Source organism: Melanostigma gelatinosum (assembly GCF_949748355.1).
Source record: "Melanostigma gelatinosum genome assembly, chromosome: 20".
Lineage (NCBI taxonomy): Eukaryota > Metazoa > Chordata > Actinopteri > Perciformes > Zoarcidae > Melanostigma > Melanostigma gelatinosum.
In genome coordinates, this window is record NC_136653.1 from 16,255,013 (window position 1) to 16,277,911 (window position 22,899).

General features: G+C 42.8%; 1 protein-coding gene across 3 annotated transcripts; it reads right to left on the reverse strand.

The window, feature by feature from the left end:
• Positions 1-1,091: 1,091 nt before the first annotated feature.
• Positions 1,092-22,773, reverse strand: myom1b (myomesin 1b). 3 transcript variants are annotated; one of them, XM_079292438.1, is made up of 37 exons: positions 22,632-22,773; positions 21,920-22,143; positions 20,294-20,428; positions 19,987-20,161; positions 18,867-19,024; positions 18,578-18,670; positions 17,736-17,824; positions 17,380-17,421; positions 15,856-16,017; positions 15,410-15,571; positions 13,307-13,448; positions 12,738-12,937; positions 12,331-12,384; positions 12,091-12,215; positions 11,833-12,016; positions 11,564-11,738; positions 11,355-11,476; positions 7,053-7,249; positions 6,833-6,959; positions 6,348-6,532; positions 6,155-6,269; positions 5,918-6,074; positions 5,729-5,835; positions 5,576-5,620; positions 5,342-5,478; positions 5,097-5,241; positions 4,759-4,818; positions 4,548-4,615; positions 4,335-4,448; positions 3,995-4,082; positions 3,874-3,912; positions 3,683-3,788; positions 3,276-3,439; positions 3,038-3,074; positions 2,806-2,828; positions 2,482-2,537; positions 1,092-2,347 (listed from the first exon to the last, which is right to left on the reverse strand). In XM_079292438.1, exons 2-37 carry the CDS (start codon positions 22,072-22,074, stop codon positions 2,087-2,089), a joined length of 4,404 nt encoding a protein of 1,467 aa, XP_079148564.1. In that variant the 5' UTR covers positions 22,075-22,143; positions 22,632-22,773; the 3' UTR covers positions 1,092-2,086. The 3 variants fall into 3 exon arrangements, with proteins under 3 accessions (XP_079148564.1, XP_079148565.1, XP_079148566.1); XM_079292439.1 differs by lacking the exon at positions 21,920-22,143 and having other exon boundaries at positions 22,632-22,768; XM_079292440.1 differs by lacking the exons at positions 19,987-20,161; positions 20,294-20,428; positions 21,920-22,143.
• Between the last annotated feature and the right edge of the window lie 126 nt (positions 22,774-22,899).

Here is a 22,899-nt window from a genome sequence, read left to right on the forward strand (position 1 = left end):
AGTGACACGTAATATAACTGATTCGATTTTAAGTACAACTTTGAGTAAAAAGTATTGAACAAATGAATTAAATACAAACCAAAATAATTATGTAAATTATAATAAAAGCAACAATTAAAATGTGTTGGATTTAGTAACCTAGTTATATAGACCTGAAATATTTACTGAATCCAAATCAATTTTACAAGGAAAAGTGATTTATGTTTACTAAGAATACCATCAAAATGAATTTATATTTACTGAATATTTTATTTAAAGTATTATTGTCTTATTTCAATCACGCTCTTGAACCACTTTTAAACCAGGATATCCTATGTAGTGCATAATATAAACATAAAATAATTTATGAATAATAATAATAATTTCATCCAACTTTCTACAAGAACTGTTGTCAAATTTGTTTTCTATTCTGTTTAAAATAGTGTACAAGCCATAGAGCCCTTAGCACTTGACAGACATACAGTAGCCCTGGTCTGTTCAAGTCATAGTTTGACATTTTTAGATTTCCAGCAGTATCATGTTAAAGGGACAGTTCACCCCGAAATCCTCTTACCTGTGGTGCTGTTCGTCAATCTACCGGTAGATTGTTTTGGTGTGAGTTGCCTCGCTTTTAGAAATATAGGCCATAGAGATCTGCCTTCTCTCCAATATGACACTCAGCTTGTGTTGCTTAAAGTGCCAAAAAAACATATTTTCCGGAGGAACTATGGTTGACAAAAATAGTTCCTACATGAAAATGCCCACAAGAAGGTCTGTGGGTTATCTTGAGCAACCGGGTCCTTAAAATGTATTTTTATGGCACCTTTTATAAAATAAAAAATGTTGGTTCCTACAGCCGATATCTCCAAACGAGACAACTCGCACCAAAACAATACAGCGATCATCTAAAAGTGTCTATCTTTCCAGAGCAGCATCATTAAAGTGCACAGTGGTTACAGTACAGAGAGGGGTTCTCTGGTGGTTGGTCGTCGGGCGGTCCAAGTAGGGATGGTGACTGGGTGTGAAAATGGAACGAGTCAACTGGAACGAGAAAGTGAACAGTGAACAGTGAAGGGTGGAGGCTTCAAACCAAAGTGAGACGACTCAAAGAGGAAGAGGAGGAGGAGGAAGTGGGGAAGCACATGCTTGTTTTTATTAGTCTCATCAAGAACCAGGGGGGAAAGGAAGTGATGCAATAAGCACTGTTAAGGAACAGTGATCAAACAGTCTTCATCACAGTGGCGTCGTTATCGTCACATTAAAGGCGGCATTACATCATTAATGGTGGACTGTGAAGGGGGATCTCATATCAATGGTGAAACACATTGTAACAGCAGTGACAGTGGGCAAAACATACAGTATGCACTACAGGAAGGCAGACAATGGACGTGACGCCATGATCACGACATTTAAATGTAAAATCTGATGAAATGACACGATGCATGTTTTAGCCCATTTGCGATACATTTTGTTTACTTTTGCTGTTTTACTGAACAAAGTTAGAATTAATATGCTTTCCATATTTTACTAATATAAACTAAAATAAAATGCGTGGATCAATCTAACGTTAATAGAGTGCTTTTGTTGGCAGTAAAGTATGCATGATTTGCAGCAAATGGGATAAAACATGTAAAAACATTTGGCTTTTTTTAGCAGACATTGCACATTAACTTCCATGATTTTCTTCTCTATGATTTAGCGTTCCTATCATCCCACCAACACAACTTAAACTATATCTTTGGCTTTCTTTTCTCAAGTAATGTTTCATTTTTCTTCTAAAGCAAACACAGTGAAATGAGTGCAAACATGTGCCGCTCTGCATGCCACAACTTTACACGAACGAAATCTAAAATTGCACCAGTAACAGCTTTGAGTGGACATGATGTTAGATTTGTTCTTATCGGACCAAATGCTTATAATAATTTAAAGTCACAACTCTTCACCACACTCTGCATTTCTCTCATTTCAGATTCAGCAGCTCTAGAGATAATTTCATATTCTACACAAAACATCTAAAACATCCTCAAGCCTGTTTCTTTTCTTGAACTGTTTCCAGTGTTTGTTTGTTTTCCATTTATACATATTCACGACAAGATTTCGACCGCTTTTATTGTTTCTTGCCGCCCGCCTCTTCGGGGATGAAGACACTTACAGTGAAGTCCCCGCTCTCCGTGCCGTACTTGTTCTTCACCAGGATGCTGTACTTCCCGGAGTCCGACGTGTTCACGCCGGTGATGGTGAAGCTGGCAAACTTGCCCGAGGCGATCTTGAGGATGCAGTGGTCGTCGGACGTGATCTCCCTGTCGTTCTTCAGCCAGGTGACTTCTGGCAAAGGGTCTCCCGAGATGTTGCAGGTGAGATTGAGGGTCTGGTGAGAAGATAACGTGCAACACGCATACGTGAAACCATACAGTAATAACGATTATCTTCAAGCACGTAGAGTCGGTCTCTCATTGCGCTGTCTAAGGCGCCGGCCACATCATATCAGCTGAACCAGTTTACCTTGCCCTCCTGTATAGTGACCACATCAGGCAGGCCTCCTGCTACTCGAGCACGACCTGAAAGGAACAAAGCTCACTTCAACAATTACATTTAAAAGTTTTACTGCGATGCTAATTTAAAGTAAACCACCAGGTTGGACGTTACGTATATGGGAATATTACCACTAAAATCAGTGGAATCCAAAAAAATATTTTACAAGACTTTACAGAAAAGCAGCATTTGAAACTCCATTATAGATAATAAGGACGGGTCTTTCTTCTTGAAGATTCAACAGCTCCACACATCCAGACCCCCACAAAGCCACTTTAAACAAAATACACTTACTTCTCTCTGCAATAGCATTATGTCTGATGAGGTCAAGAAAAGAAAGAAAGAGGGAACAACAAATTAGATGAAAGGTGCTGAGAATCAGAAGTCATCGTCATGCAAACGTCTTCATATAGTTCCTCAGATCACAGATTTAAAATCAAGGATTTAAATTTACACAATGTGTTTTTATGCTGGGGTTACATGAAGCTATTGTAATATGATAGTTATCGAGGAATAAGTAACTTACTGCAGTCTCTTGAATTCTGCAAATGCGTCGTCAAATGCTGCAAAACAAACAAAAGGTTGTATATGAATATGAATGCCAGTGTAGAATAAAGCAAGAAACCTGAATTATAAAAAGAAGTACAAGAAGTTTATTAGAGGGCATAAAATGTCTAAAAGCCACACATTTAAAACATAGCAGCATTAAACCATAGTACAGGTACTGTACAGCCACTGTGGCTGAGATACGCTGGTGGTCTCACCTTGACCAGACAGCTCAACGGTCCTCCTCAATCCACCTTTTCCATCGTTGAACTCAATGGCATATTTGCCCGTGTCCTTCTCTGTGGGCTCTGTGATCTGCAGCCACAGCTGCTCTCCCACCACGCCACTCTTTATACGGTCAGAGAAGGCGATGGCCGAATCCCTGTCAGCCAGAGAGACGATACAGACGTGGAAACACAGAAACACGAGGAAGACCATACCGACGGACAAAGCACTGACATATTTTGCCATTGTAAAAAGGGCACAAAATTACAGGAAATACTAGAACCATGTCCAATGTACTCTCAGGTGTAATCAAACAATGCACAGATCTTTGCATCAGCTACAGTGTCTGTAACGGATTGATTTTAACAACACATGTACACATTGCAGACACAGAACGTACTTATAGTGCCACGTCACTTGGAGTAAATCGTTATAGTAGTTGACGAAGGTGTAGAGCCGGACGCCCTCATCTGTGCTTGTGATCTTCAGCGGAGTGGAGGAATTGGCTGCAATTCAAATGTGATGATGCAAATTTAAAATGAATCATGCACCAAAATGTTTAATGTGTGGACAAAATGTTCATCTTCTTACCGATAAAGTTGAAAACTTCATTCATCAAGTCTTTGAAACCTTGAAGGGGACAGATTGGATCATCCTCAGTGATATATTTGCTGCGGTCATGATTGGTTATCTCAGTCTGTGACTTGGTTACCTTGATCTGTCAAATTCAATTTGGAAGTGTCTTTTCCTCTGTCATCCTGCAGAACGACCTCATACACACCAGAGTCCTTCTTGGAAATCTGACGGAGAGCAGGAATCGTCAAATTCAGTTGTAAAACAACAACGAGCGAGGAATATAGTTTGTATTCATGTGAAAAGGCAAGGCAAGCTTTTCTCTTCTGCTCGGGGCGCTGCAGAAAACACATATATGACGCAAAAGCAAAAAAGCCACCAGACAAACAAACAAATAATTAAATAAAGCATTCTCAGGCAGATATATATATATATATCAATTCATAAATTCACACTTCTCCCCTTTCTCATGTTCTTACCTGAGCAATTTCCAGTTTCAGGACTCCCTCGGTGAAGCCCAGATGCTCGTCTGCTTTGATCTGGTGTCCGTCTTTGTACCACAGCGCAGACGTCTCCTTCTTCATGTTCCCAACCTGAAATGCATCGCAACAGATGGATGTGATGAAATCAACACTCCCGGTTTTGTCTTTCAAAGAGCGCAGCAGGAAAAAACAGTCACAGTTATGTCTCACCTTGCACTTCATTATAACGCAGCACTCTTGTGTCACCTCGTAACCCAAATACTCGATAAAGTGAGGACCTGCAACAAATAAACACCAAAACATTTTCCAGTGGGAGTATTTTCCTGCTTTTCTCTTTATATCTTTGTGACAGATATTCTGACATGTTGTAGACAACACAACAACTTGTATTGAGTATTTTTGAGTATGCAGCCACCCATACCTTGCTTTCTGACCCATTCTTTCATCTGGAACTCTGATTCCTTCTGCAGCTCCTTGAACACTGCAAATAAAAAGAGTAAGTTAACATTTCATGGCCTAAAACAACACTTCACCGAACCGTGATATCTAACCATGTGAAACTTGTTTGTTGTTGCTGTTATATTATGTGATAACATGAATGTAGTATGATCAGTGTTGCCAGATTAGACTGACAAAAAGTTGCCAATCAGAGCCTAGAACCGGCTCAATCGTTAGTCCCGTTTTTAGGGAAGCATTTTTTTGATATTCATTGGTGTGATTTGGATTATCTTCAGGATTTTACTGTTTGACTGAACATACCGTCGCCTATCAGCACCAAGCTGGACTGGTTGGTAGCTTTCCCATCACGCAACTGGAAGGTGAAGGTGCCCTCATCTGCCGGAGTCAGAGAGTCCATGATCATCTCAATCACGCCGGTGTTTTTGTCAAACTTCATTTTGTATTTCTACAAAAACACAAACAACACCTTTAAAACTTGTCTCCCCTACATACAACTCAAAACACATCATTCTGAGATATATCATGAATTGAAGTTGGCTACTTACGTCCCCCTGAGACAGAGCATTGTCATTAAAGATGTAATCGACATTGCCGTTAGCCGACATCTTGTCCGCCTGCAGCCAAAAGCGAACTTTCCCCTTCTCCAGCAGCTCCACGGCCAACTCTGACTTCAGCGGAATAACTAGAGTGAAGACAGAGTGAGAGCCAACGTCAAGAAGAACAGTCCACTTCATGACATACTTCAAAGAACAGCTGTGATTACGTGCTGATACACTCACTGGGGAATTTGTGGTCATGGCTGACCTCCAGCAGCCTCTTCAACTCTGACAAAGATATGAGGAAATTATTCATGAATACAAGAAAAAAAAAGCAGAAAACTGAAGTCATTTTTATTTCATTTACTTCTTAAAAGGTGTGATTTTGTAACCCACCTTCTTCAGAGAGAGTGTAGCTGGATGAAGCACCATCAGTGTGGGTGACAAAGCACGAGTATATACCAATGTCCTCCTCCCCAAGAGTGCTGAAAACAGCTTTGGATCTGAAGGGGAAAGAAGTACGAGGTAAGACCGCTGAGTGTTGGTGTGTCGATCAAAGAGTCCCAACTTAAAAAGTCCTCTCACTTGTTTCCCTTGGTCTCCAAATACAGGCGGGATGGATCTGTGATTTCCTCGTAATTCTTGGACCACACAAATTTGGAGTCGGGCGTCATGTCGCAGCACTCAAAGTTCATGGAGATGATACCGTCATCATTAACATCCACCACTATCTCCTTGGTGCCTGAAATCCAGAGATGGTATATTTTAAGCAATGAGCTCGTCACCACCAGGTTGATCCCAATCAAAGGTTTTCTTCTCTACCTGGTTTGGTGAGAGCCACAACCGGCTCTGTCACGGCGGAGGTTTGTCCAACGCCGGCTTGATTCTGAGCGCGCACTCGGAACACAAACGTCTCTCCTTCCTTCAGATCCTTAATCTGCAAAATGAAAGAAATTGTGATTATCACACCAGCTGCTGTCACACTCGTAAATTAAAAAGAAGCGCTGATGGGGACCTTGATGAACATCTTCTCTGCAGCCTTGTTGTTGACTCCTCTCCACGCCTGCTCCGGTGCTTCCGCTTCCTTGATGTCAACGTAGTAGCCGTTGACCGGATCGCGGCCCTGGTACACAGGTGGTTTCCACAGCAACACCAGAGAGTCACTTCGCACCTCTCTTACCTGCAGGTCATGAGGAGGTCCTGTGGTAAGAAAAACACACACACAGGCTTAAAAGCTGCAGATCAGTAAGTCTGATTATGTTTTACTAACATTAAAGGGATCCATAAACAATCATGGACACAGAAAAAGGAAACATGCTGCTCTCTTGTTCCCTGAGCAGCCAATCACAGCGTGAGCAGGAGGAAAGGTTTTATTTCAAGGAGGAGAGGACATTCAGATAACAGAAAAATCTGTGAGTGTGAGCCTTATTTGTTCTGTTGATGTTCCAAAAAGAGGGTTCTGTTCATGAAAACATCCTCCCAGTGTGTGGAATAACCAACCTGGCACGGCGATGGTCCACTCCTCGCACAGCAACGTGTCACTGGGCAGCGACGGGATGCCGACCCCTGCCATGTTGGCCGCACGCACCTGGAACTGGTACTTCTTGTTCTCCTTCAGGTCAGACACCTGGAGACAAAGGGACATGAAGATAAAACCTTATTGATGGAGCATCGACATCAACTGAACCCTGTGTTTGGGTCGTTGAACTGAATGACTCACCCTGTAAGCCCTGTCGCTGATAGCCCTGATGTTGGCCTCGTGCCACTGCCCCGGCACGCCATCAATGACCTCACGGTAGTCCACGAAATAGCCGGTGATGTCAGCACCGCCGATGAAGCTCGGCTGTTTCCAGGCCAGCACCATGGAGTCGCACACGCACTCCAGGACAGTGATGCCATAGGGTGGAGCAGGGGAGGCTGAGATGACAGAAAACACATATTAACCCCATAATGCCTCAGGGTGATGTAATGGGAAACTGAAGCACTACAATGAGGTGATACTCTTAATTCTCCGGCCAGCTGCTCTAATTCATTCATAATCCTTGATCTTTGAAAGTGTATTGTAGCTTTGTTGATGCTGACAAGCTTCAGTGTCCCATTACAGAAAACATTTCACATTACAGCAGGTATTGGCTGCATTACAAGTCACTCTCCTCCAACACCAAAACATCACTGAAGTCACGACTGTATTTTGTAAAAGTTTAAAGACAATAGCAGGCGAATACCTGCTGTAACAGAATATCGTCAAACCTACAACACAATAGCACCTTTAACCTTTTTTATCAGGCTTTTGCATTATGATTTGATTAAAGGAACACTTTGACCTTTTGGGAAATACACTTTTTCGCTTTCTTAGAATGAGGTGAAAAGATCAATACCACTGTCACGGCGATGCGCTAAATATGAAGCAAAAGCTAGAAGATGGTTAGCTTAGCTTTGCATGAAGACTGGAAACAGGGGGGGGGGGGGGGGAGGATTCAGCCTGACTTTGTGCAAACAAGTAATCCACTGAAGCACACTGATACGTAGTAACTTGTTTGTTTAATCCGTACAAAACATCTAGTGTAACAGCCAGACAGGCCAGGAAGTCAATGTGCAGACAGAGCCGGGCGAACTGTTTTCCCCTGTTTTGAGTCTTTATGCTAAGCTAAGCTAATCTTGCTTCATTTTTCACGGAAAAACTAGTGAGTGATATCAATCTTCTCATCTAACTCTCTGCAAGAAAGCAAATAAGCATAATTTCCCCAAAATGTCAAACTGTTCTTTTATACTTAATTGGAAAGTAGTTATATATTACATCAAATTGGTGGTAAGGAATGACACAACAAAGGACAAAGTGATTTCTGGGACTGAAGGAGTAACTGTGAGCAAAAAGGTCTCCAAAAGCAGGATCGTGTAACATTGTGATAGTAAATTTGTCGTACACAAATAGTCATTTGAACTTGATACTCTCCCCTTTTTAGGGGTGAGAAGTTGGCCAAAGTGTCCGAGAGGAGAAAATCTGAAGGGGTACACAGTGCCCTACCAAAAAGGTCTCAGGTCACAAGTGTCCTGCTCTTGTGTTGGTTGGATGAAGTGCAGGGTGTGATTAGCCGGCTCCTGCCATGACATGTGTGTGTGTGTGTGTATGTGTGTGTGTGTGTGTGTGTGTGTGTGTGTGTGTGTGTGTGTGTGTGTGTGTGTGTGTGTGTGTGTGTGTGTGTGTGTTACAGGATTCTGGGTACTGAATGTGATGGCAGGTCCTGAGGTGACTGATGTTGAGCCACCCTGCGGGGGGGAGGAGGAGGTGGTGGTGGTGGGGGGGGGGGGGGTTGTGGGAAAGTGGTGGCCAGGAAAACTATTGCCAAGCGTGTTGAGTTACAGTTTGGTGGTGTTTTACAGTGACTTACCTTAAAGAGAAGAATACCAGCAGAGAACTGTTTATTGATCAGTTCATGGCAGAAGCATGTGAATGTAAAAGTAGAACCTGGCAGAAATATTTATTCTATTACTTTGTTCGGTCAGGGTGGAATATTTTCATGCTAATTTATTTTGTGTTTGTTTTAGATGAAGGATAACCATCGCTCCACCTGGCTTGATCTCAAGTAAGGTGCGAACTGATAGAAGAGATATCCACACATTTCGATCTGAGAAGAAAATGTACTCTGCATAGATCTAAGTGTGCGTGTTTGTTGCAGATGAAAGATTTCCATCTGTGACCGGGGCTCACCTGTAGACCCTCTCCTGGGCCTCGCTGTCTCCCGATTAGCAGAAGCATCTACAGAGAACTTACGTGCCTGTTGAGCATCAGGCTCACTGTCTGTGGCTACAGCCTGATCCTGAACCTCCACGGTGACCGGGTCTAAGTGTGCAGCCGGGGCTATGTCAGTTAGTGAGTCAGAAACTGAGTCTGACACAGACTCTGAGACCAGGTCTTTTGCCAGGTCAGGGGCCCAGGACACACTGCCTCTCTTGCCCCCCTTGCGTATACTCTCCGCCGGTTCGGGCAGTGCGAGGGCAGAGCCGGCATCTCCGGCCCCCTGCCTGGCTTCAGTGTCAGCCTGAGCTTTATTGCGCTTTTGCATAGTGTCGGGGGGGGACTGGACAGTTTCATGCGTGCCCGTCCAGCGTGGCCTGTGCTCGGTTAGTTGGCCCGCGTTACCCCCCGGCCCCATCTCCGGCAACACACCATGAGGGATGCCGCCCCCTACGGGAGTTATCAGAGAAAAGCAAAAGAGGCTTTTAAAAAATTTTAAAAAAGAAGGCAAAATATCCAGAGCAGCAAACAGAAGACGAGCAGAAACAGAAACAGTTCATCAAATTGCAGTAAAATATCTTCATCTGACAGGGAGTGACAAATGAAGACAAGATGACCAACATCCGTGTGAGGAGGTGAGTCGGCTTTATTTTGATGAGAGCGTGCAGGCAATGAATGTGCGTGTGCAGGCGTTGCACCAATCCTCTATGAAAATCCACTCAAAAGATTAAATAACTGTGTTGTGATTGACTAATGTAATTCATATGAAGTAATTGTTTTTAGCTGGTCTTTCTGTACTATTTCTCCTCAACATGAAAAAAAATGTAGCTGCAAGTTATTGAAATATACTGTAAATTAAGTTTATTAGTAGTCGGAGCATAACAGCCGTTACATTTATTGTAATTCAACAAAGTGGAAATGTTTCCTGAAAACATTACCAATACTTCTGCCTGCAGAGAAATACATTTTCATTTTTACTAATTGTGGACTAAGTGAGTGAGTTTCATGAGGGAAAACAAAGAACAGAACAAAGCTGGTAAGTGAGTATAAGAGACATCCAAAGGCTGAAAGTTATGCTGGTAATAATGCAGAGAGACTTTAGGGAACACATGCAGGAGATCAGAAAGAGCAGGATTGGTCTGTTTTGCTGGTTTGCTGGTTTGTTCTCCAATTAAATATAATATTTTGACTTTCACTGGGATTGTATCTCAATGTGGAGCGTTATTATTTTTCTTTCAATGTTCCTCTGATCTTGAGATCTAGAATTAGTCTTTAGAGATCATGTTTTATATGTGTGAAGGGTTTAATTCTGATAAAAAGGCGAAAAAAGATATGTGATGTTCGCAGACATTCTGCCATATTATGATTATAATGTCATTACTGTAATAATACAGAGTGATTTCAGCCCTATAGTGTATGTAAAGTGTTGCCAGGTCTGACTGAAACCAGATAGCCCAATCAGATCTACAGTAGGAATGTCTCAGATTTCCCAAATCATTTATAGTCTACTCATTAAAATTCAGTTAACTATGGAACAGAACAATTCCACTGCCGGGTTAGCTGCTCGGACAGAGGTGAAGACAGAGCAACTCAGTGCAGTTTGAGGGTACCGGTGGGGTGGGAGAGGTGTGTGTGTCGCTACCTTGAGCACCAAGAGGGGATGCCGACACGACTTTTGCCCAGGAAAGGTGAAATGGGGGGGTGGTGGTGGTGGTGTGTGACAATGGGCTGGTTTGTAACAGCCAATGCATTGGATCGCACTGACCCACATAAAATGAAGACTACAAGTCCTGACCCCGCCTCAGGCTGTGCAGGGAGGAGGAGGAGGAGGAGGAGGGAGGGTGGATGTGGCTGGACATGGGTGGTGGGTAGGTGGGGCACATACCGGTGCAGAATAACGTGACAGGGTGACACAGGGTGCAACCATGGTGGAGAAAGTGTGGGGGTGTAGATGCTGATGGTATACAAAGCTGAAGACATGTCTCAAAAGATGACATCATGTTAAAAATGATATTCCTGCGGTTACCAGACAACCCTCTTAACCCAGTGAGCCACGGTCGCCCCCGTCTATAGTCTAACTAACTGCAAAATGAATTCAGAAATACAAGCTACAGCACCAACAGCATGTTTAAAAACATTATTAAATGGATTGCTTTTGCGGTGGGTTCCGTCCTCTAAGCCTGAATATCAGAATATACAAACAACAGGATGATTTATATTTCTCAGTGTCCTCTGACTCCTGCAGTAGCTTCCTGTACTGAGATGTGAAGCGTCAGTGTTACTCACCAATAGCAGCCTTCACCTCCACAGGCTCAGACTCCGGGGAGAACTGGCTGAGCCCTGCTGCGTTCAATGCCCTCACCCTGAATATGTATTTCTCTCCCGTCGTCAGACCATGGCAGATGAACCTGCAAATGTGAACAAGGCAATGCGTTTACACAGAACAAATGGACGACATGAAGCTTGTTTAAAGAGAGAAAGAGGAGTCATTTTACCTGGTACCATTCACAGGTTTGTTGTTGCACGGCTCCCATTCGTTGCTACCCACAATGCTCCCCTCAATGTAGTATCCCACCAACTCCTTGGCCTCCTTGGACGCTTCCCAAGCCACAACAACTGATGTGTCTGTGTTTCTGATAGGGACAACTTTGCTTGGGGCAGATGGGATGTCTGTTGGACCAGAACGTTAGACATGTTTTGGGACATTCATAAACTGTGAATGTGACCTTCTGCTGTTACGATGCATGTATGCGTGTTTTCTGACCAAGCTTGTCGCCGACAGTGGTGGCCTCAGTTGGGTCGGATGGCTCGCCGACGCCGGCAGCGTTGCAGCAGCGGACGCGGAAGCTGTAGGATTTCCCCTCGGCGAGATCAAACAGCGCAAAGCGAGGAGACTTGACCGGGATCTCTGTGTTCACCCTCTGCCAGCTGTCTGTGCCCGAGACACACTGACAAACAAGGATACAAGGTGTTAGTGCGGATTTTTCCTTTAACAGTGAGAAAACGCTGTTAAATGAGTTACCTTTTCCACGTAGTACATGACACCCTCAAGGCCTTTCTCTCCAGGTGGATTCCAGCTCAGCACCACATAGTTCTTGGTTGCTTCTGTCACCTGCAGCTCAAGAGGTCTGCCAGGAACAATGCCCTCTGAGGATCAAAAGACAATGAGTTAGGTCCCTGAACACATCGCCCGTGCAGCAGGAAAACTTGTGTCGTAGACATAACTGGTATAAATGACGGTATCAAGAATGTGATTCTCTACCTGCAGGCTCCTCCTCTGTGACAATGATTTGGCCGGTCCACGGAGCAGAGGTACCTGACAGCCAGTAGATGATTATGAAAAGTTATGAATCAGGATTTAACATTTCTGTATTTTGCTCCAAAGTTCACTATTTTTTATTTGGTCCATTTTCAAATACTGTGTTTCTAAGCAGAATTGTATCAAAGATAGTAGTAGTTAAGAATCCTTTAAAACATTTGTAAAAAAATAACACACCATAACTATGAAGTAAGAAGAAAACACTTCCAAAAGACATTCCTGACCAATTAAAAAAATCTGTAAAAATCTCTGTTTTATGGAGCTGTGTCAACAAATGACTCTTATTGTGCTTTGTTATTTTTCCGAGTGTATACTACTCTTTAAATATGGAGGCTGTGTCTGACCAGTACCTCTCATGCGGGCGCGGTCAGCGGGGTCCATGGCACCCACCGGCTCAGAGACTCGTGACGGGCGGCTCATGCCACTCGCGTTGACGGCGCGCACACGGAACATATAGGAGCGGCCCTCCACCAGGCCGGTGACGGGGAAACGGGCAAATTTAACTGGAGTGTCATTGCACTGGATCCAGTGGGTGGTTCCAACCTCACATCTGTACACATATTACAGGTTATATATTACACATTATAGGTTTTTATTTAAATGTTTAATCGTGGGAGAACATGTGGATTTAGGGCAGTCAGTGACTTTTCACTTTTTTAAAGAGCATTCTATCAATTCTGTATTTTTTTATTTGTATTCGGTACTGTTTCCTGTATTATCCATCCAATTTGTTTTGCAGTTTTTAAAGGAAACCATATAGCTGCTTCATGTGTGTCTTACTGTGTTAATACCTACTACAGTGTTAAGAGAGTCACGACAAAGAAAAGCAAAATGTCACAAACCATTGACTGTGATTCTCCCTTTCCCTTCACTCTTTGAGGGGTTTTATCCGCATGACCTCTGCCGTGTATTCTCTGACCTGTCCACAAAGTAGCCCAAGATGGAGTCGCCACCGTCGACAGCTGGCTGCTTCCAGGTGACAATGATGTAATCCTTGTTGGCATCCAGGCAGCGCACATCCAGAGGGGCACCCGGAGCTCTCTCAACCTCGGCTTCAGCATCTAACACAAACAGTATCAACACCATCAGGAGTGTCGGGATGCATCCTCTCTCTGTCTTACACACTCTTGTTTTTTTAGTTTTTTTATCTGCACCAGGAGATTATGTATTTATGTGTATGTGTGCTATGTGTCTATGTGGCTGCAGGGTTTGATGTCAGGAATGTGTCTGGTCCTCAAGTCAAACACAAGCCGGCAGCAATCAGCAGGACAGACTTAGCTGCGCCCTCCCCGGAGTGAAAGGGGATAAGAGAGGTGACTCTTAAAGAAACATGAGGGGTAAAGCCAGGCCACCTAAGAGTTGCATCATTAATTAAGAGCACGTATTAACTGGGTACATGTGTACATATGCAGCTTGTATTATAAACCACAAACCATCAACAAAATGATACTTCAAAAAATTGACTTTTCAAAATAAGAGGCATCACTCTATAAATCAGAAAGTACTTTTTCGCCATGTTTTGAGGAATAAAATGTTATATAAATCTAAAATGACATACAAACAGATATGAAATTGAAAAAGTTGTTTTATGAAGGTGCTACTGAAGTGGAGAAAAAACTAATTTTGAGAAAAAGATATGTATTGTAAAAGTCAATAGATTTTGAAGACATTACAGATTAATAGGTTAAACATTTCTAACTGAAGGATACCAGCATGAAACTTCTCCAGTTGATGACTTTCATTAAGACAATTATTTTTATAATACAAGTAAAATTCTATGTTTAAATATGCAAATGAGGCATTGTCTAATGCTAATAACCTCTGGAGAATTAGGAGAAAACTACAGATGCAAACAGACAAAATAGTAAAATAAACACCTAAATGTGTATTTTTGGATGTTTTCTTTCCACTAGTCTGAAAGAAGGCATGTTAGGGAAGCAACATTTCCCATAATCTAAAGAGTGACGTGTGATTGGTCTATTATAACAACATAAGAGATCTGGAAAGAAGTGATAAAACAAGAGGAGATAGTTATAATCAGAGAGTGTGTTCACTCAAAGAGAGCTGTAAGGAAACTGAGCAGCCTGTTGTTTCTCCTTGAATCAGATATTATCTATCAGTGCTCACAGGCAGACTCATTCCATAGCAGAGCTCTCTGAGAATAGACCGACTGCAGCCAGGCTCATATAGTGCTTTGTTTTGGAGACTGGCCTCTTCTTAAGTGGGCCTCTTCCGTCGCAGATGGAAAAAGACTGAATCTGTTCAGACTGCACCTTAACCCTTAAAAGAAACAACTCTATCTCTGATTGTCTCTAAATGTAGCACTTGACTTAGCTACTTTGGATAAAACTACCAGCTAAATAAACGTAATATAATATACTCGGCGACCCTGTAACCAAAGTCAACAACAGGATCTATTTTCTGGAAGCTGAAGCTGCAAAGGTCAGATTGTCTCTGAAGGCAGCAAAGATAAGCTTCACTGACCACTTTTTCCACTCTATTCAAACAGATGCCAGGGAGTGTGTCCTATTTAAAACCAGTCACTCACATTCAGACACTTTGACCATTCGCTGTGGTGTTGTCATCGGGTGCCAGCGGACGGGCTGGTGTGACTTTGACATTGAGGACTTACTCGACAAAAACAAAGCTGGAGGAATGCGGTTCTTGTGTTTTCAAGGATATATAGCAAAAAGGATGTATGTGTCGAGACATCTGAGATACGTAACATTTTATAGAACTAAAGGCTTTAAGACCTTTTCTAAATGTGCTTCGAGCGAGGTTTTAGAACAGCCTTTATGTTTGAACGATGGTCAGCATGACCACGAATGACTCAGAGTCAGAGCTTTGAGTCCTCTGAAGGAGTCTCAGGCTTGAAGGCAACACTGGAGCAAGATCTTGATTTCTTATTTAGGCAAATAGCAGCTGTTTTAGGACACACTCAGTTAGAATAGAATCCATCATACAGTGAGCAGCTGAGAGTCATCTTAACATTTTAATGACAAGTGAGGGAAGGTGTTCCCACCTCTGACGAAGACGTAGGCTGAGTAGGTTTCATATCCAGACTTGGTGGTGACACGCAGGGTGTAGAGCCCCTCGTCCTCTTTGTTGAGGTGCGTGAAAGTCAGCGTGGCTCGGTCTCCACTCCAGCACATATGGTTCCATTTAGAGGGAGACAGCAGAACATCTGGGAGAAAAAGATGGAGGACGTCTGAGTAACATGCAACACAAATACCGTCCTTCATAAAACAATAAGCAGAGACACAGAAAATAATGAATTTCACACTTTTTAATGCATGTGATGTATTCAAATCAGATACAAAATCAATTTAAAATCTAGTAATAGAAAGTAGCTAAGTACATTTGCTTAAGTACTGCAATTATGTACAATTTTTAAGGGCACTTAAGTGTATTTGATTGCAGGCATTAGGTTTGGAGTGGCTTAATCCACAATAATCCACAGCTTCTTACCATCTCGGTACCACTGGATCTGTGGCTGGTAGCGGTCCAGGGCTGGGTAAATGATGACCGTACATCCCAGACTCATGGTCTCACCCTCTCTTCCAAACGACACACCAAATGTATCAACAATGTGAGTCTTGAAGTTGATGCCATACTCGGACACTGGGCCATCTACAGAAAGAGCACGAGACAGCAGAGTCAGAGCTTGGACTGGCATTATTGTGCAAACACTTTGCACACGCATGGCGAGTGGAAGGGGAGGAACAAAACATCGCACTGTGAAAGAGACAGAACATCAGAGACGATTCAGATCAATGATCATATCCACAGAAACACCGAAAAGCTGGATCAAAACTTTTCAGCCACACAGAAGAAGGTGGAGAAGAGAACATTTCTCAAATGTGTAGAATACATGACAGCAACAAATACAGACCAAAAGAGTGACTCTGGAAGTAAAGTGCTCAAAATAGTTTATCATGCAATAAACAGTGAAGCACAACAGACACGTGAAAATCCTATTACAAGTAAATATTCAGTGATTTCAGTTGCTGGATTAGTTGAAAATACAATAAGGATCTTCATCGTGAAAATTCATACATTTGAAACATTTACAAAATATGAAGGATTAAATAACGTCCTCTAAAAGGAGAACACTGTGAACTCTAAATACCAACACAGACAAGAGTGGTCATGCACGGACATGCAGTGGAAACATCAAGTCCACCGAAGCGTTTTCAAACCAGAATCCAGTGACCCCGTTACCTTCGGTACTGGCACCTGCATTGTCGCCGCAGCATCAAGGAAACAGAGAAGTTGTTAGTGCAGTAGCACCCACCCGTCTTCACAGCCCCCCAACCCACCACACCCCTGCAGGCCAGTCCTGTATGAGCAGTTAGCCGAAACCCAGCAATGTTCATAATATCGGATTTTTTTGCCACAATATTGCTGTTCAGTGTGTCTGCTCTGATTAACTTTAATTATTAAGTATTTAATTAATGTTTTCTGACAATGTCTCTAATTAACAACATGAGAAAGACGCGAAATGACCACAACCTCATAACAGCGCATTTACTACATTTGTAATGTAACTTCTTAAGTCGCCTAGGCTGCAAGCAGCTGTACGGTACATGCACAGCACCAAACAGCAGACAGACAAAGTTAGCAACTAGCTGGTGATGAGAATCAAATATCTTGCAGCTGAAGAGAGAGGTTTTTCTAAAGAGATGGTGGTGACCAAAAACAGAGATTTAAGGAGACTTAATTTGTGACTTGTATTCATCAGATGGCTTGAAACATAACAAAAATATGAATGCTAATGCTGCTCAGCATCTGCTGGATGTGTAAATTAGCATCTGCTTGCTAACACGTTAGCCAAAACATCTTAAAAAGACGTACATAAGTCAAGGCTGTGTCTTTCAGCTTGTTCCTCTGCCTCTTGGTGACCATAAATGAATGAACGCAGCTTTAATTCTGCAATACAGCATACAACAAAAGACAAAAACAAATACAAAAACAAGGTCAAATCAAACTTACGTCTGGGTGATGGCAAGGACTCATCAATTTCACCTTTGAACCCTGTGGAGAACATCAGCAGTTCATACATGCAGCACACATATAGTGTGAATACTGACAAGATGTCGACACATAGGGGGTCTCTAATTATTGACGCTTGTAACTTAAAGTACATTTGGTTCTTACTTTTTACACCTCTTACAGTTAATGACAACGTATTAGCAAAACAAACCGTTATATTTGGAAACTTTACACATAGTATTGATCTATGGTGAGCTATAATTACTGTTTTTCGTGATTTAAAATAATTTTGTGATCAAGACAAAACAGTTTTGGGAGCTTGTTTGCGGTGTGATGGTTTGGTGAGAGAAACGTACTCTTGACAATGACGGAGGCAAATGCAGACAGCTCTCCCTTGGAGTTCATGGCGGAGACGCGATACTGCGCCGTGTCATCAAAATCACATCTGAAAGAGGAGAGCGTCAGGTGATCAATGTCCATGATGCGCACATTCTCTCCCTTAAGGACTCATGTGTACAGTGCCCTTCCCCCACCTCAACCTCAACCCTCCCAACCATGTAAATAATACCAAGTATGCCGGCCTCTGTCTGTAAAGCGTTCCATAACTCCTGGCCAGGAATACTCCCGTAATAAATAGACACCACTGGTGATGTCATGTGCACCAGCTGGTCTCTACAGTATCCGTATACAGCCAACATATTCCACTAAAATGTGATAAATATAATCTCTTATGTTCCTCATGGTGACGTGTGGCTGCTTGTTGAACTGGTCAGATGGTATTCGCCATGTTTAGACTTGCTCTTTGTTATCTGTGGCAGCCTGGGAAATAGTGTGGCTCTTCTCTGGCTCACAGTCCAACCGTGTCAGTGTGTTTGGGCAAGTTAGTCAGGGACAAAGGCATCAACATTACCATAAAGACAGAAGCTTTGATTCTTCCCGGTGGGTACAATCATGACAGAAGGAAGAAGCTATTAAGCTAAAGTAAGATGCAGTATGAGTATATAAACAAAATATTATACTGGTTATATTTACACAGTTCCCATTAATTACTCAATAATAATTAAATAATCAGTGAACGGGCCCAGAGAAGAGCTAATAGCTAGCTGATAACAAGTCAAACGAATGTAAGAAAAATAGATTTACATCAACTAAGTTATATGCAAATTCCAGGACTGTGGAAAGGAGGAGCTTCACCTACCTGTTAATCTCCAGCGAGTGCATGTTGTATCTGCTCTCAAGTTTAAACTTTCCAGCATGGGAAAGAGCATCAATTGCCACATTGTTTTTGTACCTTTTAGTGGAAGGCAGAAAACATGACAGAGAACAGACCAGAAGAAACAGAAAGAACTTGAAAACGATGAAACTGAATCAAGAGGAAAAACGATGAAAGGAAACTAGATGGAGCTCAAAAGAATAAGCAGGATGCTGAGGGGACGGAAAGGACAGATTTGAGGTGATGTAATAGGTGATGTATCTCTGTGACCTACCAGACGACCCGTGGGTCAGGCCAGCCGCTGACAGTGCAATGCAGCCGCACAGACTGCTTCTCCCACACGGTGTGGGAGCGCGGTTTAATCACAAACTCCGGGATGTGCATCAGGCTGTCTTCGTTCATACGCTTGAAGTGTTCCCCGTGTTCATAGATCTACAAACAGAACAGTGCTCAAGCCTTAAAACACTCAGGACAATTATACTTCTACCAGCCAAAAGAATTCAAATATTTAAATGTTAAAAAATCCACATGATTTCACCAGGAATTCAAAATGCATCGTTGAAGCAAAAAACAAAGCAATACATTTCAGCAACAATCAAACATCTTTATTTGTTTCAAACATGCAAGATGTTTGCTCTTTTAAACGCGACATGTCATTCGTGTGAGTGTGTGTTGTTCATTATGTCCTGTAAATAGTTCATCCAGTAACTCAACACATAATATGACAACACCATTAGGACACTGCTTCTCTGTGTCTCAAGAAACAGGATCTCCTGAGGAATCCCATTACTACTGGGCCATAGTAATGCTGTCTGACAGCGTGGAGACTGATGAATACAGTGAGGGCGTCACTATGGCTTTCATGATGCTCAATGAATGGCTGGGTACCGCGTCACATAATCATCCAGGGACATTAATAACTTGTGTACGGAGTAGTAGTAACAACCACTAAACCACAAGCACTAGGTGTTCCTGAGCAGAATGGTCTATTACTGTGATGTCACACGACACCAAACGTTCAGTAATGTCATGAAACACAATCGCCTACTGTGATGTCACAAGTAACAAAAAAACTGCCTGAAAGAGAGGCCATGACTGGGATTGTCTGCTGTGATGTCACGAGTAACAAAAGCCAGTCTGTGACATTTTGATTCAAAATGGTCTATAATGATGGCATCGGTATGAAAAGCCAAACAGTGATGTCATGAAGGAGAAGGGTTTGCGAATACACATCTGAACCAAAAAAACTCAACTCTAAACTGAACACTGATATGACAATCACGTCACAGATGTTCTGTGATGTGAAGATGATAATCAGTTAGTAATCCATGTTGTTGTGGGTCGATGGCTTCCTTTATGGCCCCCAAAAGAGTTACATGGATTCCCCCACTGACCCTTTTGTTCAGAGAGATGCGTTCAGCCGACCCACGCATTGCCTCCCTCCTGGAGGTCTGCTCTGACCTCTCCATCTCCAGGCCACTGGTGAACAAATCCCTGCGGGCCATGTATGCAGCAGTGTCCCTCACCCTTCCCTCCTCTGTATCCGAAAATCCTGCAGCAAACTCTTGACTAAGAGTTTGTAGAGCAGAGCCAGGGATAAGATGTGGGGAGCAAGGCATACCATTAAAGATGGAATCACTCTTAAGATGTTGCACAACATTTGTTCAGTTTCAGTTTGAAATGGTGGGAAGAGTTCATTACCTGCCCCTGAAGATAGGCACTACATAGCCGATGATTTGGTTCTCTCTATCCACAGCCAAGTACATTGGCTTGACTCTGTTGAGTACAGGGCTCAGTCTGCTCGCCTCCAGCCCAGAATATGAAGTCACTTTAAGTCTGGGACATATAGAAATACCATCAGCCTGGCACCCAGCCAGACAGAGCAACTAAAAACACAACATCAGCATGTGGGGACAAAGCCAAGATCAGGGTGGATGTGTTGTAGATGGAGATTCAGTGGGTAGTAGTGAAGGTGGTTTAGTTTGGATTATTTTTACCTCAACTGTAATTCAATTTTCACAATCAACAAAGGGCAATCCGAGCACCACGGATACAATAATTCCATCATTAACAGACCCAAAGTCTTACCAATCATCTCACTCGATGTGCTTTCTTGAGATAAGTTGAGGGAAGGGACGACAACACAGTTTGTCCGTGGCAACACTATCCGCAGCACAGAGCTGGGGGTAGGAGCTCAGGGTGTGAGATAACAAGAACCCGATAAGGTGACGGGGGCAAGAAAGGTGACAGGGCAACTGCCCTAGTTCTTCCTGTATCTATCTGGCTCACTGTCCCTTAAACTGACCACTTACACTCTCTTGACTTTCCAGGGTCAGAGCTGCATCAACAGCCATTCAAATGGATTCAAACATGGCATAAACGAGAGCTTCAGCATTTATTATTGCAACCACACTGACTGTTAAATGCTCATCACAACATAATCCTCTCCTCAGCACAGATTTGGTGACTGGTGGGCTGCCCAGCTACAAGAGTGTAAAGGCAAAGATCAAATGGTGTTAGTAAAACCGAAGCCCTCTGACCTGTTCACACTCTCCAGGACACTGTATTTAAAGACCTGCCAGGCACTGTAATATATATGATCTCTATAAACTGGCCGTTTTTTAAATTCCTAAAATAAGAAAGGAAAGCAGTGACAAAGAATCCCCATCATCACAGAGTTAAATCAGCGATAAAAACAAACTACTTGACACTGCTTTTACTATTTTAACATTTCTTTCCAAACTTTGACATTTAGTGACATACACGAACAAAAACCTTATTTGACCCATGACCAATGCATTCGACTTTCTGTTACTTTCCCTCCAACATGGAACACGCAGGTCAAGATTCTCTTTCTGTCTATGCCATATACCACAACTCAGCCATTACATAACAGCTGACATAACAAAGGGTTTAAAACTAGACACAAATAACTTGTTTCCAATAAGAATTTGAGTTATCTAGGAATAGGTGTCACAGGAAAGAGTTTGTCAGCATGCAGAAATAAGCGAAAACAGCATCTCATGCAAAGAGCTTCGTGCGGGATTCAAAGCAGGTTTTAACCAGTATAACGAGCAAAGACCCTCAGGTGTGTGTGTGTGAGGGTTGATCAAAGAGAACGAGAGGAACGAATGATGGTTACTTTGGTGTCAATATGGCAGCAGGGCAAAGAAAGATGATCCCAATGCTGTGACATGGAAGTGATGCAACAAGGTTGTTGGAAGTGAACTTGATCAGCTGGGTTGGGTGATGGTGTTAAGGGGGAGCTTCCCACTGACAAAGAAGTGGATTGATGGATGAAGGTATGACGCTCTTCCTCCTCCTTACCCCCCGCTCCTGCTGGTGGTGGCGGAGGTGCTGCCGCCAGCAGTATATCTGCTGCTGCTCTGGTACTGGCTGAGTTTAGACTCCGTCTCCTTGCTACGGTAGCTGCGGTCATAGTGGCGATGGTGCTTCTGGTAGAACGGTACAGATCCAGACATGGTCCAGGCCGCTCCTGGTACGAGCCCCGAGTTTCTGAGTTTCTTGCTGCCTATCTGTTGTCTGTGTGACTGGTTAGTGTTCAAGAGCAGGTGGACTGACTGTTAAATATGTTGTAGGTATTTTAAAAGTTATAGACTAATTGTTCAAATCAGTTAATGGCTTAACAAGCTGGCTGTGCTTTATTACATTTTAACATGTTGTTTGTAGTTGAACATGGAGGGTTAATTCAGCTCTCAGGATGGAAAAAAAATCAACTTTACTAAAACTAAAGAATTTAATGGAGAAGTTATGCAATCCCCATGATGCCAATATAAGTATATTTAAATATTCTTGGCCAAAATCTGCAAATTATGTTGTTGATCGAACACAGAAAACAACAGGGAAAAGACTTTCAAACCGTCATAAAATTGCAAATTCAAACTTGCAAAATCAGCTAGCAAGACAGTTTATACGATTCAGGCACTCGGGCACTTTCTCATCATGCTTAGACAGACATAGTGCAACAGCTACAACCTGGCTCGTCACGTCGTATCCCTGCACGACTGTTGTCACTTACCCTGGACAAAAAGCCTCAAACTCCAAGTTTTAAAGAAACAGATGGTCCAATTCCACACTTAAATCTCAGTATCCCAGCAAACGCACAGGTAGGTGTGTACAGGGCTGCGGTTCCTACACAACCAAAATAATGTCAGCCCTCGCCAGAGTGTCCTAGCAGCAGTCACAGCCTTTTATGGTGACGGTGGAGATAAATATAGCTGAGAGCAGAGTGTGTGGGGGGGCCTGTCAACTCCCGTAGGGCAACACATTGATGGATGCAGGTTTCT